The sequence below is a fragment of the Hypanus sabinus genome, chromosome 13 (assembly GCF_030144855.1).
Source record: "Hypanus sabinus isolate sHypSab1 chromosome 13, sHypSab1.hap1, whole genome shotgun sequence".
Classification (NCBI taxonomy): Eukaryota; Metazoa; Chordata; class Chondrichthyes; order Myliobatiformes; family Dasyatidae; genus Hypanus; species Hypanus sabinus.
Genome location: NC_082718.1, coordinates 66,337,905 through 66,357,262, shown reverse-complemented (window position 1 = coordinate 66,357,262; position 19,358 = coordinate 66,337,905). Strand labels below are relative to the sequence as shown.

Genomic DNA, 19,358 nt, shown 5'->3' with positions numbered 1-19,358 from the left:
GTTAATTCTCTATTGCTCCCTTTACAGTCTGATCTGTCTTGTTGGTTTCCTCAGCCATATCATCTGATAAATCCTCTGTTTTGGTATCTCCGTTGACTGCTTTCCATTCATCCAGCTGGGCTTTGGTCTTTGCATCTACTTTTACAAGCAGTTTTTTTTGTCTCCCACTTGAAGTTCATGCAAAAACCTTAATGTATGCAGAGGAGATTCAGGTTCTTTATACTCACAAAAGCCAAATGCTTGTGTCTGATTAACATATCAGAAGCATTCTCAGATATGTTGTCTACCAAAAGTGTTGTAATTGGACCACTGATTTTGTCACTTCCATTATTCCTCTGAGCAAGGTCTTTCCTTGACCCAATATGTTTTCTAACAAGAGCACAGAGGTTGACACCAACAGCAGTTTGCCCTCATTTCGGCAGCAGTTCATGGTGTACAGTACGGAGTTAGATGTGGCATCATCAGTACCTTTTTTTAATTCGATTTCAGTTGACTCTATTAGAGATGTGGTATGCAAATGGTGGATGGATCTCCAATCAAGTTGAAGTTGTCTCAGCCAATCACACCCAAACAATGCTGCCCCCCCCCTGTTTTTACCACCTACAAGCCCAATGTTGGTTATTGTATGTCACTGTTATGAACGTCATTCCCACAGGAGTTACTTTTTTCTCTAGTATAAGTTCTTAGTTGGATATCTGCAGGATTCAGTTCAGTATCTTTGAAATGCCATTCAGACTCATTTTGTGGAATGATGGAAACAGCCAAGCCAATATCCAATTTCATTCTGAGTAATTTGCCTTTCACTTCTGGATTAAGCCATATTGCTTGTCTATTGTTAGTTTTCACATTGTATAACTTAAGGCTACCCAGTCCTGTGTCATTCTCATCATTATTAGATTTTTCATCAACGGCATGCTGATTAGTGCTCTATTTGAAATTGGAACTTGACTTTTTAGCCTTTTCTCTTCCCTATGCAGTTCATCTATTTTTGTCTGTCCAACATGCTCTTTGTACGTGTCATAAAAGACCGTAAGACATAGGAACTGAATTAAGCCATTTGGTCCACCGAGTCTGGTCCATCAAGTCTGCTCCACCATTCAATCATGGCTGATTCTTTTTATCCCTTCCTCAGCCCCACTCCCTGGCCCTCTCTCCATAACCTTTGATGCTATGGCCAAAAACCTATCAATCTCCACCTTAAATACTCCCAATGACCTAGCCTCCACAGCTGCCTGTGGTAACATATTTCAATAAATTCACCACCTTTAAAGAAATTTCTCTGCATCTCTGTTTTAAATGGATGCCCCTCTATCCCGTGGTTGTGTCCTCTTGTCCTGGACTTCCCCACCATGGAAAACATCCTTTCCACATTTACTCTGTGTAGGCCTTTCATTATTCAGAAGATTTCTATTGGAATCCCCCCCCCCCCCCATCCATCTAAATTCCAGCAAGTACAGGCCCACAGCTATCAAACGTTCCTCATATGATAACCTTTTCATTCCCGGAATCAACCTTGTGAACCTCCTCTGAACCATTTCTAATGTCAGCACATCTTTTTGTAGATGAGGGGCCCAAAACTGTTCACTATTCTCAAGGTGAAGCCTCACCAGTGCTTTATAAAGCCTCAGCATCACATCCCTGTTATATTCTAGACCTCTTGAAATTAATCCTGACATTTCATTAGCATTCCTCACCACTGACTCTACCTGCAAGTTAACATTTATGATGTTCTGCACAAGGACTCCCAAGTCCCTTTGCATCTCAGATTTTTTGGATTTTCTCCCTGTTAGAAAATTATTTATTTCTTCTACCAAAGTGCATGACCATGCATTTTCAAACATTGTATTTCAATTGCCACTTTCTTGCCCATTCTCCCAATCTGTCTAAGTCCTTTTGTAACCTTCCTGTTTCTCAACACTACCTGCAACTCCACCAATCTTTGTATCATCTACAGACTTGGCAACAATACCATCATCTAAATCATTAATATAAGCATTAAAAGAAGTGGTCTCAACACCGACCTCTGTGGAACACCATAAGTCACTGGCAGCCAACCAGAAAAGGATGCTTTTATTCCCACTTGCTGCCTCCTAGCAATCAGCCAACACTCTAACCATATTAGTAACTTTCCTATAATACCATGGGCTAAGCAGCCTCATGTATGGCACCTTGTCAAAGGTCTTCTGAAAATCCAAATATACAATGTTCACTGCATCCCCTTTATCTATCCTACTTGTAATCTCCTCAAAGAATTCCAACAAAGCAATAGTTTCCTGAAAGGAAACCATGCTGATTGTTTTATCTTGTCCTGTGTCACCAAGTACTCCAGAACCTCATCCTTAGCAATTAAGTCCAGCATTTTCCCAACCACTGAGGTCAGGATAGCTGGTCTATAATTTCCTTTCTGCTGCCTTCCTCCTTTCTTAAAGTGTGGAGTGACATTTGCAATTTTCAAATCCTCCAGGACCATACCAGAGTCCAATGATATTTTTTAAAGATCATTGCTAATGCCTCCACAATATCTTCCGCTACCTCTTTCAGAACCTCATGATGCAGTTCCTCTGGTCTGGGTGACTTCAGGTTTTTCAGACTTTTGAGCACTTTCTTCTTGTAATAGTAACTGTACCCACTTCTCTTCCCTCACACCATCCAACATCTGGAAAACTTCTAGTATCTTCTGCAGTGCAGACTGATGCAAGATACTCATTTAGTTCATCTGCCATCTCCTTGTCCCCCGTTATTATTCCTCCAGCCTCATTTTCTAGCAGTCTTATATCCACTCTCATCTGTTTTTCATTTTTTACATACTTGAATAAGTTTTTTCTATTCACCTTGATATTGTTTGCTAGCTTGCTTTCATATTTCATCTTTTCACTCCTAATGATTCTTTTAGTTGCTCTCTGTAGTTTTTTAAAAGCTTCCCAATCATCTGGCTGCCTGTTAATTTTCGCTTTGTTGTCTGCCCTCTCTTTTGTTTTTACATTAGCTTTGAATTCTCTAGTCAGTCATGGTTGTACTATTTGCCATATAAAAATATAACATATAACCATATAACAATTACAGCACAGAAACAGGCCATCTTGGCCCTTCTAGTCAGTGCTGAATGCTTACACTCACCTAGTCCCACTGGCCCGCACTCAGCCTATAACCCTCCATTCCTTTCCTGTCCATAAACCTATCCAATTTTACTTTAAATGACAATACCGAATCTGCCTCTACCACTTCTACTGGAAGCTCATTCCACACAACTACCACTCTCTGAGTAAAGAAATTCCCCCTCATGTTACCCTTAAACTTTTGCCCCATAACTCTCAAATCATGTCCTCTTGTTTGAATCTCTCCTACTCTCAATGGAAAAAGCCTATCCATGTCAACTCGATCTATCCCCCTCATTATTTTAAATACCTCTATCAAGTCCCTTCTCAACCTTCTACGCTCCAAAGAGCCATTTGCCATTTGAGTATTTCTTTGCTTTTAGAATGCATCTATCCTGCACCTTCCTCATTTCTCCCAGAAACTCAAGTCATTGCTGCTCTGCTGGCATTCCTGCCAACAACTCCTTCCAATTTACTTTGACCAACCTCTCTCTCATATCACTGTAAGTTCCTTTACTCCACTGAAATACTGCTACATCAGACTTTCCCTTCACCCTATCAAATTTCAAGTTGAACTCAATCATATTGTGATCACTGTCTCCTAAGGGTTCCTTAACCTTAACCTAATCACCTCTGGTTCATTACATAACATCCAATCCAGTATAGCTGATCCCCCAGTAGGCTGAACAACAAACTGCTTTAAAAACCCATTTCATTGGCATTCAAAAAATTCACTCTCTTGAGATTCATAACCGACATGATTTCCCCAATTTACGTGCATGTTAATATCTCTCATGACTATCATAAAATTGGCCTTTTGATAGAACTTTTCTATTTCCCATTGTTATCTGTGGTCCACATTCCAGTTCTTGCTTAGAGGCCTGTATATAACTGCCAACTCCAAGGGTAGTCATAGCCAAAGGGTGGTGGTGGGGACGAGCTCCCACTGCTAAACAAAGGCTCTTCATGGCGTGCATCTCAAACAGCCTCTGACAGCCAAGTCCAACTCCTGGCCTTCATGTGTGGCATGGTTCTCATGCCTGGCGAAGTTGTTCTCACTGACAGGAGAAGGGGAAAAAGCGGACCACTGGCGCCTTAAAACCAGTTGCTCCGGGCAGATGGGGCTCGTTAATCACGGATGGTAGCTCATCTAGGAGAGGGAAAACTCTGATTTCAAAGCTCCGTTGCCTTGTGGCTATACCCACTCATGGGAAAAGCTTTGGGAGTAAACCCGGAGGAAAAATCCAAAGTCGGAGTCCCGAAGGCGGCTGACTGCTGCTGGCACCAAACTGTATCGACTTTCGTTGTTCCTTTGGACCCGTCATCAGCATGGAGAGGTGTTCTCACTGCATGGGCAACAGTCGGATCTCCATGTCAACTCTGACCTGGAGAAGCCACTCCCGGTGACAACCAGAGGCGCAGTACCCATGGTCGATCATGACCGACTGAGGCTACATATCATATAACTGCCATCAGGGTCCTTTTACCCTTGCAGCTTCTCAACTCAACTCACAAGGATTCAACATCCTCCACCATCTTTCTAATGATTTGATTCCATTCTTTACCAGCAGAGCCACGCCACCCCCTCTGCCTGCCTTCCAATCTCTCCGATAAAATGTGTAACCTTGGACCTTCAGCTCACAACCACAAACATCCTGCAGCCACAATTCAGTGATTGCCACAACATCATACCCAACAATCTGTAAGAGGGCAACAAAATCATCCACCTTATTTCTTATACTCTGTGCATTGAGATATCGCACTTTGAGTAGTGCATTTGCTATCTTTTTGATTTGCATCCCTATGCACTGACACTTACCCTGTTCTGCAATTTTGTCCTATCATCTGCCTGCCCTTCCTGATAGTCTGACTGCATGCTATTTTTGCTTTTTTATCATCTGTCCTATCTGCCCCTTCTTTAAGCCAAGTTTCACTTTTAAACCTGCAGTAGTCTGGTGTATGTGAGACTCTGGCAGAATGGTAATACAATTTGTTCAGCCAGGCAGATTTCTGTTTAAAGGTTGCAATTTTGTTCACACTTACTTTCATTCCTTACTGTAACTCAATTTGGTCTCTGTGATTTCCATTTTAACAGCGATTTAGAACACAGAACAATACAGCACAGTACAGGTCCTTTGGCCCACAATGTTGTGCTGACCCTTAAACCTTGCCTCTCACATAACCCCCCCCCCCCCACCTTAAATTCCTCCATGTACCTGTCTAGAAGTCTCTTAAATTTCACTAGTGTATCTGCCTCCACCACAGACTCAGGCAGTGCATTCCACACACCAGCCACACTCTGAGTAAAAAACCTTCCATTAATATCCCCCTTAAACTTTCCACCCCTTACCTTAAAGCCATGACCTCTCGTATTCAGCAGTGGTGCCCTGGGGAAGAGGCACTGGCTGTCCACTCTATCTATTCCTCTTAATAGCTTGTATACCTCGACCATGTCTCCTCTCATCCTCCTTCTCTCCAAAGAGTAAAGCCCTAGCTCCCTTAATCTCTGATCATAATCCATACTCTCTAAAGCAGGCAGCATCCTGGTAAGTCTCCTCTGCACCCTTTCCAATGCTTCCACATCCTTCCTATAGTGAGGCGACCAGAACTGGACACAGTACTCCAAGTGCGGCCTAACTAGAGTTTTATAGAGCTGCATCATTACCCCGCGATTCTTAAACTCTATCCCTCGACTTAAGAAAGCTAACACTCCATAAGCTTTCTTAATTACCCTATCTACCTGTGAGGCAACTTTCAAGGATCTGTGGACATGTACACCCAGATCCCTCTGCTCCTCCACAATTCCAGGTATCCTGCCATTTACTTTGCACTCTGCCTTGGAGTTTGTCCTTCCAAAGTGTACCACCTCACACTTCTCCAGGTTGAACTCCATCTGCCACTTCTCAGCCCATTTCTGCATCCTATCAATGTCTCTCTGCAATTTTAGACTATCCTCTACACTATCCATAACACCACCAATCTCTGTGTCATCTGCAAACTTGTCAATCCACACTTCTACCCCCACATCTAGGTCGTTAATAAAAATCACGAAAAACAGAGGTCCCAGAACCAATCCTCGTGGGACACCACTAGTCACAACCCTCCAATCCGAATGTACTCCCTCCACTATGAACCTTTGCTTTCTGCAGGCAAGCCAGTTCTGAATCCACCTGGTCAAACTTCCCTGGATCCCATGCCTTCTGACTTTCTGAATAAGCCTACACTGTGGAACCTTATCAAATGCCTTAATAAAATCCATGTAGATCACATCCACTGCACTACTCTCATCTATATGCCTGGTCACCTCCTCGAAGAACTCTATCAAGCTTGTTAGACACAATCTGCCCTTCACAAAGCCATGCTGACTGTCCCTGATTCTCTAAATGCCCATAGATCCTATCTCTAAGAATATTTTCCAACAGCTTTCCAACCACAGACATAAGACTCACTGGTCTATAATTACCCGGTATATCCCTACGTATCTTTTTTGAACAAGGGGACAACATTTGCCTCCCTCCAATCCTCCGGTACCATTCCCGTGGACAACGAGGACATAAAGATCCTAGCTGGAGGCTCAGCAATCTCTTCCCTCGTCTCATGGAGCAGCCTGGGGAATATTCCGTCAGGCCCCAGGGACTTATCCGTCCTAATGTATCTTAACAACGCCAACACCTCTTCTGCCTTAATATCAACATGCTCTAGAACATCAACCTCACTCATATTGTCCTCACCATCATCAAGTTCCCTCTCATTGGTGAATACCGAAGAGAAGTATTCATTGGGGACCTTGCTCAATTCCACAGCCTCCAGGCACATCTTCCCACCTTTATCTCTAATCGGTCCTATCTTCACTCCTGTCAACCTTTTGTTCTTCACATAACTGAAGAATGCCTTGGGGTTTTCCTTTATTGTACTTGCCAAGGCCTTCTCATGCCCCCTTCTTTCTTTCCTCAGCCCCTTCTTAAGCTCCTTTCTTGCTACCCTATATTCCTCAATAGACTCATCTGATCCTTGCTTCCTAAACCTCACGTATGCTGCCTTCTCCCATTTGACAAGATTCTCCACCTCACATATCACCCATGGTTCCTTCACCCTACCGTTCTTTATCTTCCTCACCGGGACAAATTTATCCCTAACATTCTGCAAGAGATCCCTAAACATCGACCACATGTCCATAGTACATTTCCCTGCAAAAACATCATTCCATTTCACACCCTCAAGTTCTAGCCTTATAACCTCATAAGTTGCCCTTCCCCAATTAAAATTTTTCCTGTCCTCTCTGATTCTATCCTTTTCCATGATAATGCTAAAGGCCAGTGAGCAGTGGTCACTGTCCCCCAGATGCTCACCCACTGACAGATCTGTGACCTGACCCTGTTCGTTACCTAATACTAGATCTAATATGGCATTCCCCCTAGTCGGCCTGTCAACATACTGTTGACTGTCCTGGACGCACTTAGCAAACTCTGCCCCATCTAAACCATTGGAACTAATCAGGTGCCAATCAATATTAGGGAAGTTAAAGTCACCCATGATAACAACCCTGTTGTTTTTGCACCTTTCTAAAATTTGCCTCCCGATCTGCTCCTCAGTATCTCTGCTGCTACCAGGGGGCCTATAAAATACTCCCAATAGAGTAACTGCTCCCTTCCTGTTCCTGACTTCCACCCATACTGATTCAAAAGGGGATCCTGCTACATTACCCACCCTTTCTGTAGCTGTAATAGTATCCCTGAACAGTAATGCCACCCCTCCTCCTCTTTTCTCCCCCTCTCTATCCCTTATAAAGCACTGAAATCCAGGAATATTGAGAATCCATTCCTGCCAGCCAAGTCTCTGTAATGGCCACTACATCATAATTCCATGTATGCATCCAAGCTCTCGGTTTTCAACTGTTTTTTTTCAATGTAAGTTGTGCTTCAGTTAGGAGTTGTTTTTGAAAGCTTTACTGTAAGATTTCACAAACTAAACAATCTGTCAGTACATCATTAATCCCATTACTGAACTGACAATGCTCAGCCAGCCTCTCCAATTCAGTCATGTGTGCTAAAATGGTCCCCCTTCTTTTTGATTCTGTTTATGGAACCTAACGAATTCTGCAATCAATAATGGTTTTAGCTCTCGATGTTCTTACATTACTTTCACAATGGCAGCAAAGCTCAGTTCTGCTGGTTTGGTTGGAGTATTTAAACTTTGAGACAAACTGTATGCCTTTAAACCCAATGCACTCAGCAAAATTGCTACTTGTTTTTCATTGATTATTTCATTTGCTTAAAAATGCTGTTCAATTAGCTCAGTATACATAAGCCAGTTACCCTCTGAGCAATTGAATGTGTCTAGCTTCCTGATGTAGCTAGCCATTACTGATCTTTTTATTTATGATTATCACTCAGTATTCACTGTTTATGAACCTGTGAATTCTTCCATTTACTGCCTTTTCTTTAAACTCAATCACATTTGCATGTGCTGCATGTGTTTTACTCACTGCTCCTTGCTGAGCTTTTTTAAAGCTTGAATGTGTCGCTGTGAATCAACAGGTCGGTAGCTTGTTTGCTTCAAAAATACCTCGTCACCACTGTTATGTTTTGTAACTTCAAAACATTAAACTAATTCAAAGGAAGACACAGGAATCTGAAATGTGAGTCTAACTTTGTGTGTACTTTAAGTGAGGCACGTACATATCACATGGCATTGTAATTCACAAATACATGAATTATTAAAATGAACAAGAATGCTTAATCGAACAATATACTTATAAGATTACTCAAACATTAAATACACAACAGATACCAACTTTGCTCTGAGACTGCTGCTGTAATACTCTATCACCCCCTGGGTGAGTCAAGATTGCTTAAGGTTGAACACGACACACACTTCCAGCACTGTGGCTGTACTCTTGGCAGCTTCTGCCTTTGGGAGGAAGGGAACTTCCACCAGACTGTGCCAGAGCATGGTTTCACTGTGCTACTAGAGGAAGGATGGCCAACCCCAGCAAATAGGATGTGGACAGGGATCAAGAAAAGATCAGAAATGGCCACTAGTCAGTGGTCAAAAGCTTAAACATCTCCAGCTGGAGGTAAGTGAATGTACTGAGGCTCAGGTGCTGTGGGCTTGATGATGGGGACTACACACAAAACAGTCAGGGATGCAGAGATCAGGCAGCTGCCATTTCTTAGTGTGAGTCTCTAGCACCATCAGGGGCTGATAGGACCAGTGGCTCTGAGTCAGCTTGTCTCAGGCCAGGGATGGCTTGGTTTGGCTCGGCTCTGGCAATCTGAGGTATATTGACTAGGACTGGCCTCCATTTGGTTTGACACAGGTTGAGTCTGGTTGGGTTTAGTCAACTCGGATTGGGTCTGGCCTGCAAGGATCAGGATAAGCTTTCTGACAGGTGAGGGGTCTTCATGCAAAATGTTGTTTGCTCATCTGAGTTCCTCTGGAATCACTTGGACAGAGAAATATCAGATGATGTTTAATTCAGCCAAATTTGAAATGTTGAACTTCGGGAGATCCTTCCATACATCAGCCCTTTTTGAGGTGCCCTAACCATCCATTATCTCCCCCAGCATAATTTCCCACAGCCATTACTACCCTTCCTCACCATTTACCCCCACCAAACCTTTCCACACTGGACCGACCATACAGGTCTTTTCTAATGCCAACGAGATGGAGATGTGAGGGCTGCGATAGTGAGTTAGCCACTGCTCAGGCTCAAGGGAAGTCTGTCCCCAAGAGTCCATTCATGATGACCACACTGATGTGTGAGGTTAACTGCAAGCTCTGGTCAGTACAACCACGCATTAATGACCCTATCAATTACTGATAGGTTGCATTTGGGAAGTTAACCTGCTATGTAGCAGTTAGCTTAATGCTATTATAGCACCATCCAACTGGGTTTAATTGCCACCACTATCTGTAAGCTCTGCTGTGACCATGTGGGTTTCCTCTGGGTGCTCTGGTTTCTTCCTGCATTCCAAACGCATAAGGGTTAGTGGGTTAGAAAACGTAGAAAATATGTAGCACAATACAGGCCCTTTGGCCCACAAAGCTGTGCTGAACATGTCCTTACCTTAGAAATTACGTAGGGTTACCCATAGCTCTTTATTTTTCTGAGCTCTGTGTATCTGTTCAGGAGTCTCTTAAAAGACCCTATTGGATCCCCCTCCACCACCGTTGCCAGCAGCCCATTCCATGTACTCACCACTCTCTCTGTGTAAAAAAATTACCCCTGACATCTCCTCAGTACCTGCTTCCAAGCACCTTAAAACTGTGTCCTCATGTGCTAGCCATTTCAGCCTTGGGAAAAGGCCACTGACTATCCACATGAGCAATGTCTCTCGTCACCTTATACACCTCTATCAGGTCACCTCTCATCCTCTGTCACTCCAAGGAAAAGAGGCCGAGTTCACTCAACCTATTCTCATAAGGCATGCTCCCCAATCCAGGCAACATCCTCATAAATCTCCTCTGAACCCTTTCTATGGTTTCCACATCCTTCCGGTGAGGTGACCAGAGCTGAGCACAATACTCCAAGTAGGGTTTGACCAGGGTCCTTTATAGAGGCAACATTATCTCTCAGCTCTTAAACTCAATCCCATGATTGATGAAGGCCAATGCACCTTATGCTTTCCTAACTACAGAGTCAACCTGCGCAGCAGCTTTGAGTGTCCTATGGACTCGGACCCAAGATCCCTCTGATCCTCCACACTGTCAAGAGTCTTGCCATTAATGCTATATTCTGTCATCGTATTTGACCTACCAAAATGAACCACCTCACACTTACCTGGGTTGAACTCCATCTGCCACTTCTCAGCCCAGTTTTGCATCCTATCAATGTCCCACTGAAAACTCTGACAGCCCTCCACAATATCCACAACACCTCCAACCTTTGTGTCATCAGCAAATTTACTAATCCATCCCTCCACTTCCTCATTCAGGTCATTTATAAAAATCATGAAGAGTAGGGATCCCAGAACAGATCCCTGAGGCACCCCACTGGTGACCGACCTCCATACAGAATATGACCCATCTACAACCACTCTTTGCCTTCTGTGGGCAAGCCAGTTCTGGATCCACAAAGCAATGTCCCCTTGGATCCCATGCCTCCTTACTTTCTCAATAAGACTTGCATGGGGTACCTTGTCAAATGCCTTCCATATACACTACATCTACTGCTCTACCTTCATCAATGTGCCTAGTCACATCCTCAAGAAGTTCAATCAGGCTTGTAAGGCATGACCTGCCTTTCATAAAGTGATGCTGACTATTCCTAATCATATTATGCCTCTCCAAATGTTCATAAATCCCACCTCTCAGGATCTTCTCCATCAACCTACCAACCGCTGAAGTAAGACTCACTGGTCTATAATTTCCTGGGCTATCTCTACTCCCTTTTTTGAATAATGGGACAACATCTGCAACCCTTCAATCCTCTGAAACCTCTCCCATCCCCATTGATGATGCAAAGATCATTGCCAGAGGCTCAGCAATCTCCTCTCTCACATCCCACAGTAGCCTGGGGTATATCTTGTCTGGTCCCAGTGACTTATCCAACTTGATGCTTTTCAAAAGCTCAAGAACATCCTTTTCGTTAATATCTACATGCTCAAGCTTTTCAGTCCACTGTAAGTCATCCCTACAATCGCCAAGATCCTTTTCCATAGTGAATACTGAAGTAAAGTATTCATTAAGTACCTCTGCTATCTCTCCAGTTCCATACACACTTTTCCACTGTCACACTTGATTGGTCCTGTTCTCTCATGTCTTATCCTCTTCACATACTTGTAGAATGCCTTGGGATTTTTCTTAATCCTGTCTGCCAGGGCCTTCCCATGGCCCCTTCTGCTTCTTCTAATTTCTTGCTGAAGCTCCTTCTGGCTAGCCTTATAACCTTCTAGATCTCTATCATTACCTAGTTTTCTGAATCTTTCATTAGCTTTTCATTTCTTCTTGACTAGATTTACAACAGCCTTTGTACTCCATGTTTCCTGTTCTCTACCATCCTTTCTCTGTCTCATTGGAAAATAGCTATACAGAACTCCACGCAAATATCCCCTGAACATTTGCCACTTCCATACATTTTCTGAGAAGATCTGTTCCCAGTTTATGCTTCCAAGTTCTAGCATGATAGCCTCATATTTCCCCTTACTCCAATTAAACACTTTCCTAACTTGTCTGTTACTATCCCTCTCCAATGTAAAGGAGGTAGAATTGTGATCACTATCTCCAAAATGTTCTCCTACTGAGAGATCTGACACCACACCAGGTTCATTTCCCAATACCAGATCAAGTACAGCCTCTCCTCTTATACGCTTATCTACATATTGTGTCAGGAAACCTTCCTGAACACACCTAACAAACTCCACCCCATCTAAACCCCTTGCTCTAGGGACATGCCAATCTATAGTTGGGAAATTAAAATCTCGCACCACAACAACCAGTATTATTACAGCTTTCCAGAGTCTGTCTCCCTATCTGCTCCTCAATGTCCCTGTTACTATTGGGTGGTCTATAAAAAACTCCCAGCAGAGTTATTGACCCCTTGCTATTCCTAGCTTCCACCCACAGAGACTCCGTAGATAATCCCTCCATAACTTCCTCCTTTTCTGCAGCCATGACACTATCTCTGATCAACAGTGCCACACCCCCACCTTTTTTGCCTCCCTCCCTGTCCTTTCTGAAACATCTAAAGCCTGTCACTCAAAGTAACCATTCCTGCCCCTGAGCCATCCAAGTCTCTGTAATGGCCACAACTTCATTGCTCCAAGTATTGATCCATGCTCTAAGCTCATCTGCTTTGTTCATAATACTCCTTGGATTAAAATAGACACATCTCAAACCATCCGTCTGAATGTGTCCCTTCTCTATCACCTGCCTATCCTTCCTCTCACACTGTCTTCAAGCTTTCTCTATTTGTGAGCCAACCACCTCTTCCTCCATCTCTTCAGTTCAGTTCCCCGCCCCCCCCTCCCCCAGTATCCCTAATTTAAACTTTCCCCAACAGCCTTAGCAAACCTCCCTGCCAGGATATTGGTCCCCCTGGGATTCAAGTGCAACACGTCCTTTTTATACAGGTCACTCCTGCCCCAAAAGAGGTCCCAATGATCCAGAAATCTGAATCACTGCTCCCTGCTTCAACAATCCCTCAGCCATGTATTTATCCTCCACCTCAGTCTATTCCTATACTCACTGTCATGGAACACAGGCAGTAATCTTGAGATGACTACCTTTGTGGTCCTGCTTCTCAACTTCCTTCCTAACTCCCTGTAGTCTGCTTTCAGGACCTCCTCCCTTTCCCTGCCTATGGCGTTGGTACCAATATGCACCACGATCTCTGGCTGTTCTCCTTCCTACTTCAGGATATAACCGTATAACAATTACAGCACAGAAACAGGCCATCTTGGCCCTTCTAGTCCATGCCAAACGCTTACTCTCGCCTAATCCCACTGACCCGCACTCAGCCCATAACCCTCCATTCCTTTGCTGTCCATATACCTATCCAATTTTGCTTTAAATGACAATACCAAACCTGCCTCTACCACTTCTACTGGAAGCTCATTCCACACAACTACCACCCTCTGAGTAAAGAAATTCCTCCTCATGTTACCCTTAAACTTTTGCCCCCTAAGTCTCAACTCGTGTCCTCTTCTTTGAATCTCCCCTACTCTCAATGGAAAAAGCCTATCCATGTCAACTCCATCTATCCCCCTCATAATTTTAAATACCTCTATCAAGTTCCCCCTCAACCTTCTACGCTCCAAAGAATAAAGACCTAACTTGTTCAATCTTTCCCTGTAACTTAGGTGCTGAAACCCAGGTAACATTCTAGTAAATCTCCTCTGTACTCTCTCTATCTTGTTGGCATCTTTCCTATAATTCGGTGACCAGAAGTGTACACAATACTCCAAATTCGGCCTTACCAATGCTATGTACAATTTTAACATTACATTCCAACTTCTGTACTCAATGCTCTGATTTATAAAGGCCAACATACCAAAAGCTTTCTTCACCATCCTATCTACATGAGATTCCACCTTCAGGGAACTATGCACCATTATTCCTAGATCACTCTGTTCTACTGCATTCTTCAATGCCCTACCATTTACCATGTATGTCCTATTTGGATTATTCCTACCAAAATGTAGCACCTCACACTTATCAGCATTAAACTCCATCTGCCATCGCTCAGCCCACTCTTTAACTGGCCTAAATCTCTCTGCAAACTTTAAAAACCTACTTCATTATCCACAACGCCACCTACCTTAGTATCATCTGCATACTTACTAATCCAATTTATCACCCCATCATCCAGATCATTAATGTACATGACAAACAACACTGGACCCAGTACAGATCCCTGAGGCACACCACTAGTCACCGACCTCCAACTTGACAAACAGTTATCTACCACTACTCTCTGGCATCTCCCATCCAGCCACTGTTGAATCCATTTTACTACTTCAATATTAATACCTAACGATTGAACCTTCCTAACTAACCTTCCGTACGGAACCTTGTCAAAGGCCTTACTGAAGTCTATATAGGCAACATCCACTGCTTTACCCTCGTCAACTTTCCTTGTAACCTCTTCCAAAAATTTAATAAGATTTGTCAAACATGACCTTCCACACACAAATCCATGTTGACTGTTCCTAATCAGACCCTGTCTACCCAGATAATTATATATACCATCTCTAAGAATACTTTCCATTAATTTACCCACCACTGATGTCAAACTGACAGGCCTATAATTGCTAGGCTTACTCTTAGAACCCTTTTTAAACAATGAAACCACATGAGCAATACGCCAATCCTCCAGCACTATCCCCATTTCTAATGACATTTGAAATATTTCTGTCAGAGCCCCAGCTATTTCTACACTAACCTCCCTCAAGGTCCTAGGGAATATCCTGTCAGGACCCAGAGATTTATCCACTTTTATATTCCTTAAAAGCGCCAGTACTTCCTCCTCTTTAATCATCATAGTTTCCATAACTTCCCTACTTGTTTCCCTTACCTTACACAATTCAATATCCTTCTCCTTAGTGAATGTTGTGGATGTGAGCAGAAACATCCTGGGCCCTGGCACCTGGGAGGCAAACTACCATCATGCTTCTTCCCTGTGTCCACAGAATCAACTGTCTGACCCCCTAACAATAGAGTCACCTATCACTACTGCCATCCTTCCTTTCCCTACCCTTCAGAGCCACAGGGCCAGACACTGTCCCAGAGGCATGGACATTGTTGTTCCCCCCGGTAGGCCATCTCCCCCACCCCCCAACAGCACTCCAGCAGGAGTACTAACTGTTAAGGGGTACAGCCACAGGGGTGCTCTCTAGTCTCTGACTCCTGCTCTTTCCTCTCCTGACTGTTACCCATTTATCTGTCTCCCGAGGCCCCGGTGTGACTACTTGCCTATAGCTCCTCTCTATCACCTCCTCACTCTCCCTGACCAGACAAAGGTCATCGAGCTGTATCTCCAGTTCCCTAAGCCAGCCCCTAAGGAGCTGCAGCTTGATGCACCTGGTGCAAATGTGGCCGTCTAGGAGGCTGGGAGTCTCCAGGACTTCCCGCATCTGACACCGAGAACAGAACACCAGCCTCACACACATTCTTCCTGTCTGTATTCTGCATAGCTAACCTGTCTTGCCTGACTCTTTGACACCAAAGCCCCGTTGAGCTAAAGCCTTTCTACTCTACTCTGGCACCTGCTCTATAAGGTGTCTCCTTTTAAACTCTTCTCACTATTCTCACTGGCTGTCGTCCACGTGCTTGCACAGTTGTTCCTCGATCAAACGGGTTAATGGTCACATGGGCTCTTTGGGGAGGCACAAGCTTGTTGCACTGGAAGGGTCTGTTACTGTGCTGAATCTCAAAATAAAATTCTGCTGACTTGTTTACCCATTAATTATTGCCACAACTCATGTATCAAAAGCTTCAGATAAACATTTGTTTATTTCTATTCAGTAAATATTAGTCACTCCTACAGAATATGACTAATTGATTGATTGTTGTTTGATTGCATTTTAACTATTGCTAATCAATCCAATTAACCTGGTTAATCAAGAGTGTCCAGTTAAAAATTGGATTGCATTAGCAACAGCGATACTCCAACTTCTATTGTGTGCACAGATTCTGTCCAGACACTGTCCATAGCAGTCTGACTCATCAAGGTTACCATAGTTACCTGTTTCCAAACAGACTAAACTGGTGGATTGAGTTTTCACACAATCACCTGTTCATGATTAGACCTTTTCATTGTCAGCAAAGCTGAGGACACAGAGGCTGTCATTTGATCAGGGTGAAGTATTCTCAAATGTGGAAATGATTCCAAATGGAACAAATATGGGTAATTGTTTTGAAGATATAAAATATATTGTACATAGTTAAATGGCTTTTTCAGTGTTCTTAGATCTGCAGTGATCTGGGTAAAATAAAGCAAACACAGCATTTTGTCCTAGAATTTCTGTTTCAAAAGCAGTCAGCAATCCAGTTGCAAACTGTGCCCAGTCCACCTGCACCCTGCACCATGGTCCAGCTGTAAAATGGGCCACAAAACAGCTGAGATCCAAACAGCAATTCAGCTGCAAACCACACCAAAATCCAGCTGCAAATTTGCCACATTCCAGCTGAATACAGCTCAAATGACTGCACAATCCAGCTGCAAAAAATGCCACAATCCAGTTACAAACTACCCCACAATCCAGCTGCAAACTGAAGCACAATCCAGCTTCTCTACAATCCTGATGCAAACTGAACCACAATCCAGCTGCTCTACAATCCTGATGCAAACTGAACTACAATCCAGCTGCTCTACAATCCTGATGCAAACTGAACCACAATCCAGCTTCTCTACAATCCTGATGCAAACTGAACCACAATCCAGCTTCTCTATAATCCAGCTGCAAACTGAACCACAATCCAGCTTCTCTACAATCCAGCTGCAAACTGAACCACAATCCAGCTTCTCTACAATCCTGATGCAAACTGAACCACAATCCAGCTTCTCTATAATCCAGCTGCAAACTGAACCACAATCCAGCTTCTCTACAATCCTGATGCAAACTGAACCACAATCCAACTTCTCTACAATCCTGATGCAAACTGAAGCACAATCCAGCTTCTCTACAATCCAACTGCAAACTGAACCACAATCCAGCTTCTCTACAATCCTGATGCAAACTGAACCACAATCCAGCTTCTCTACAATCCAGCTGCAAACCATCCCACATTCCAGCTGCAAACTACTGCACAATCCAACTGCAAATTAATGTACAATCCAGCTGCAAACTGAAGCACCATCCAGCTGCAGACTGTGGCAGACATTCTATCATGATCCCACAGGAGGAGAGAATTCTTGAGGGAGAAGGGACAGCAGGTGGGAGTGCAGAAACACATTTTATACAGTCAGGGGGTTCATCTAGCAAGCAGCATGGTATTCAGCAGACTGATAATCCCTTACAGAAATGTTCAGGTATTAGAAATGAGGTCAGTGTAATTTAACAACAGAACACTTCACCCACCGTGAACATCAATTGTGATGAGTGCGGCCAGAGTAATTCGAGCCATTTTAGTCAGCTTGCCCCTCACCAGAGCGACAATGTCTTCAATTTGTTCATTGCTTTTCTTTAGGAAGCCTTTCAGCTCATTCTGGGTGATTGCCTGCAAGAAAAACAGAGTTTAGCCATGCTGCAGACCACTCACTCACCTGACAGACTGACTCAGTTCATCTTGCCATTCACAGTAATTGTCATCGGCTCCAGCTGCACAAGCTGTCAGACAAGCAAACATCTTCCGGCAAGTACTGGGAGTTTGACTTCACTCTTCATGGATGGTTGGGAATCTTCTCTGTTGCTGGTAGATTTCCCAGCACATAATGGGGCCTTTCCTAATAGAGTAATAGGGAATGGGCTTAATGACTGGGGCAAATGGCAGGAAACACTTCAGGCTCACCAGCAATACCTTGTTCTGTCAGTAATGTAATTTGTGGAAATGTATATAATTCATACCCACTGACATTGAGTTGGGGTTTCGCTTTAAGAGGCTGGTCTGACATGATGACATTGTTATGTAAAGATTTTTAGCACGCTTCTGTATTTGGTTTTGGAGTTCAATAAAATGTTATTAAACATAAAACATCTCACTTTGTTTCATTTGTGAAAACCTACTTTGGTGACCCCAGTGCTCTTCTGTAGTTCCAGAGTCATTGAACAAGTCAGCTTTGGAACAGTTGCTTTGGAGTTTTGGGAGCAAAATGCCATCATTTCATTCATACAAGCTGAGGCCCAGTCCGCTCTGAGAGAAATCTCCGCCAGCAACACCAAATTCTACTAACTGGTAATGTCATTTGTCATTTCCACAACTGTGAAAGTGGTGAGTCTGCTTGAACACTCTCCTGAACACAATAAATATCAATCGCTGAAAGTTCATCTTTTACAAACCTTTGGACTATCTGAGTCTGAATGTGCCAAACTCTTCATGCCCATCCTTGATAATGCCAAGCCTTCAGAGCAAATGGACCACATGCTGTCTCTCCTGGGAAATTACCATCCTTGTTTTATTTTTAAAGAATTCTTCATGCAGCAAATGCCTGATGAAGTTCACATAGCCATCACTAATGCACCCGTGAAGGACTATAGGGAGCTTGCTAAAATGGCTGATAGTCTGCACTCAGCCGGAGAGCAGCCCATCAATTCCTCCACTTTTCCCTGTCTCAATAAGTCCTGTCAATGAGGCCCCCCAACATAAGGACACTCACAGCTGTGAAACAGATGATGCCATGTCTGTGTTTTTATCATGCATGCTTTGGTACTGTACCATATAGCCTACTGTTTGATATGGGACTATTTTATGTCATACTAACACAATATTGAGCATGTGCTATTAGGCGTGTATTGATCTGTATATATCTTCAGTTCAGCTTTCTGTTAGTAAAGAACCCGGTTATCGTAGCTCCGGTCTCCAGTGTTTTTTTATTAATGATATTGTTGTGTAAAAGGCCACATACGCAACAGATAGAAATGCTAGGAAATGCCGACTGCCTTGTAGCTTCGACAGTGCTAGCGTATCGGGACATCAGAGGTCTGTGACCACCGTGGGTTCGAGCTGCCAGGATCATCATGGGCACCCTTTCAAGGTGACGCTTCCTGTGTGACACGGGTGCTGCCAGCATCGCCTACTGCTGAGAAGGGAAGTAGCAGCAAAACCAGACAGGAGGCTGCCAACAGCAGCAAGTCCCAGTCTTACGGACAATGATGGGTGACA

General features: G+C 43.6%; 1 protein-coding gene across 1 annotated transcript in view; it reads right to left on the bottom strand.

Moving 5' to 3' along the window:
* LOC132403373 (dynein axonemal heavy chain 3-like) overlaps window positions 1-19,358 on the bottom strand; it is a 990,878-nt gene that overhangs the window by 733,032 nt on the left and 238,488 nt on the right. Inside the window, exon 21 of the mRNA XM_059986790.1 lies at window positions 17,618-17,756. Within this exon, the coding sequence (XP_059842773.1) occupies window positions 17,618-17,756 (139 nt within the window). The remainder of the gene's footprint in view (window positions 1-17,617; window positions 17,757-19,358) is intronic.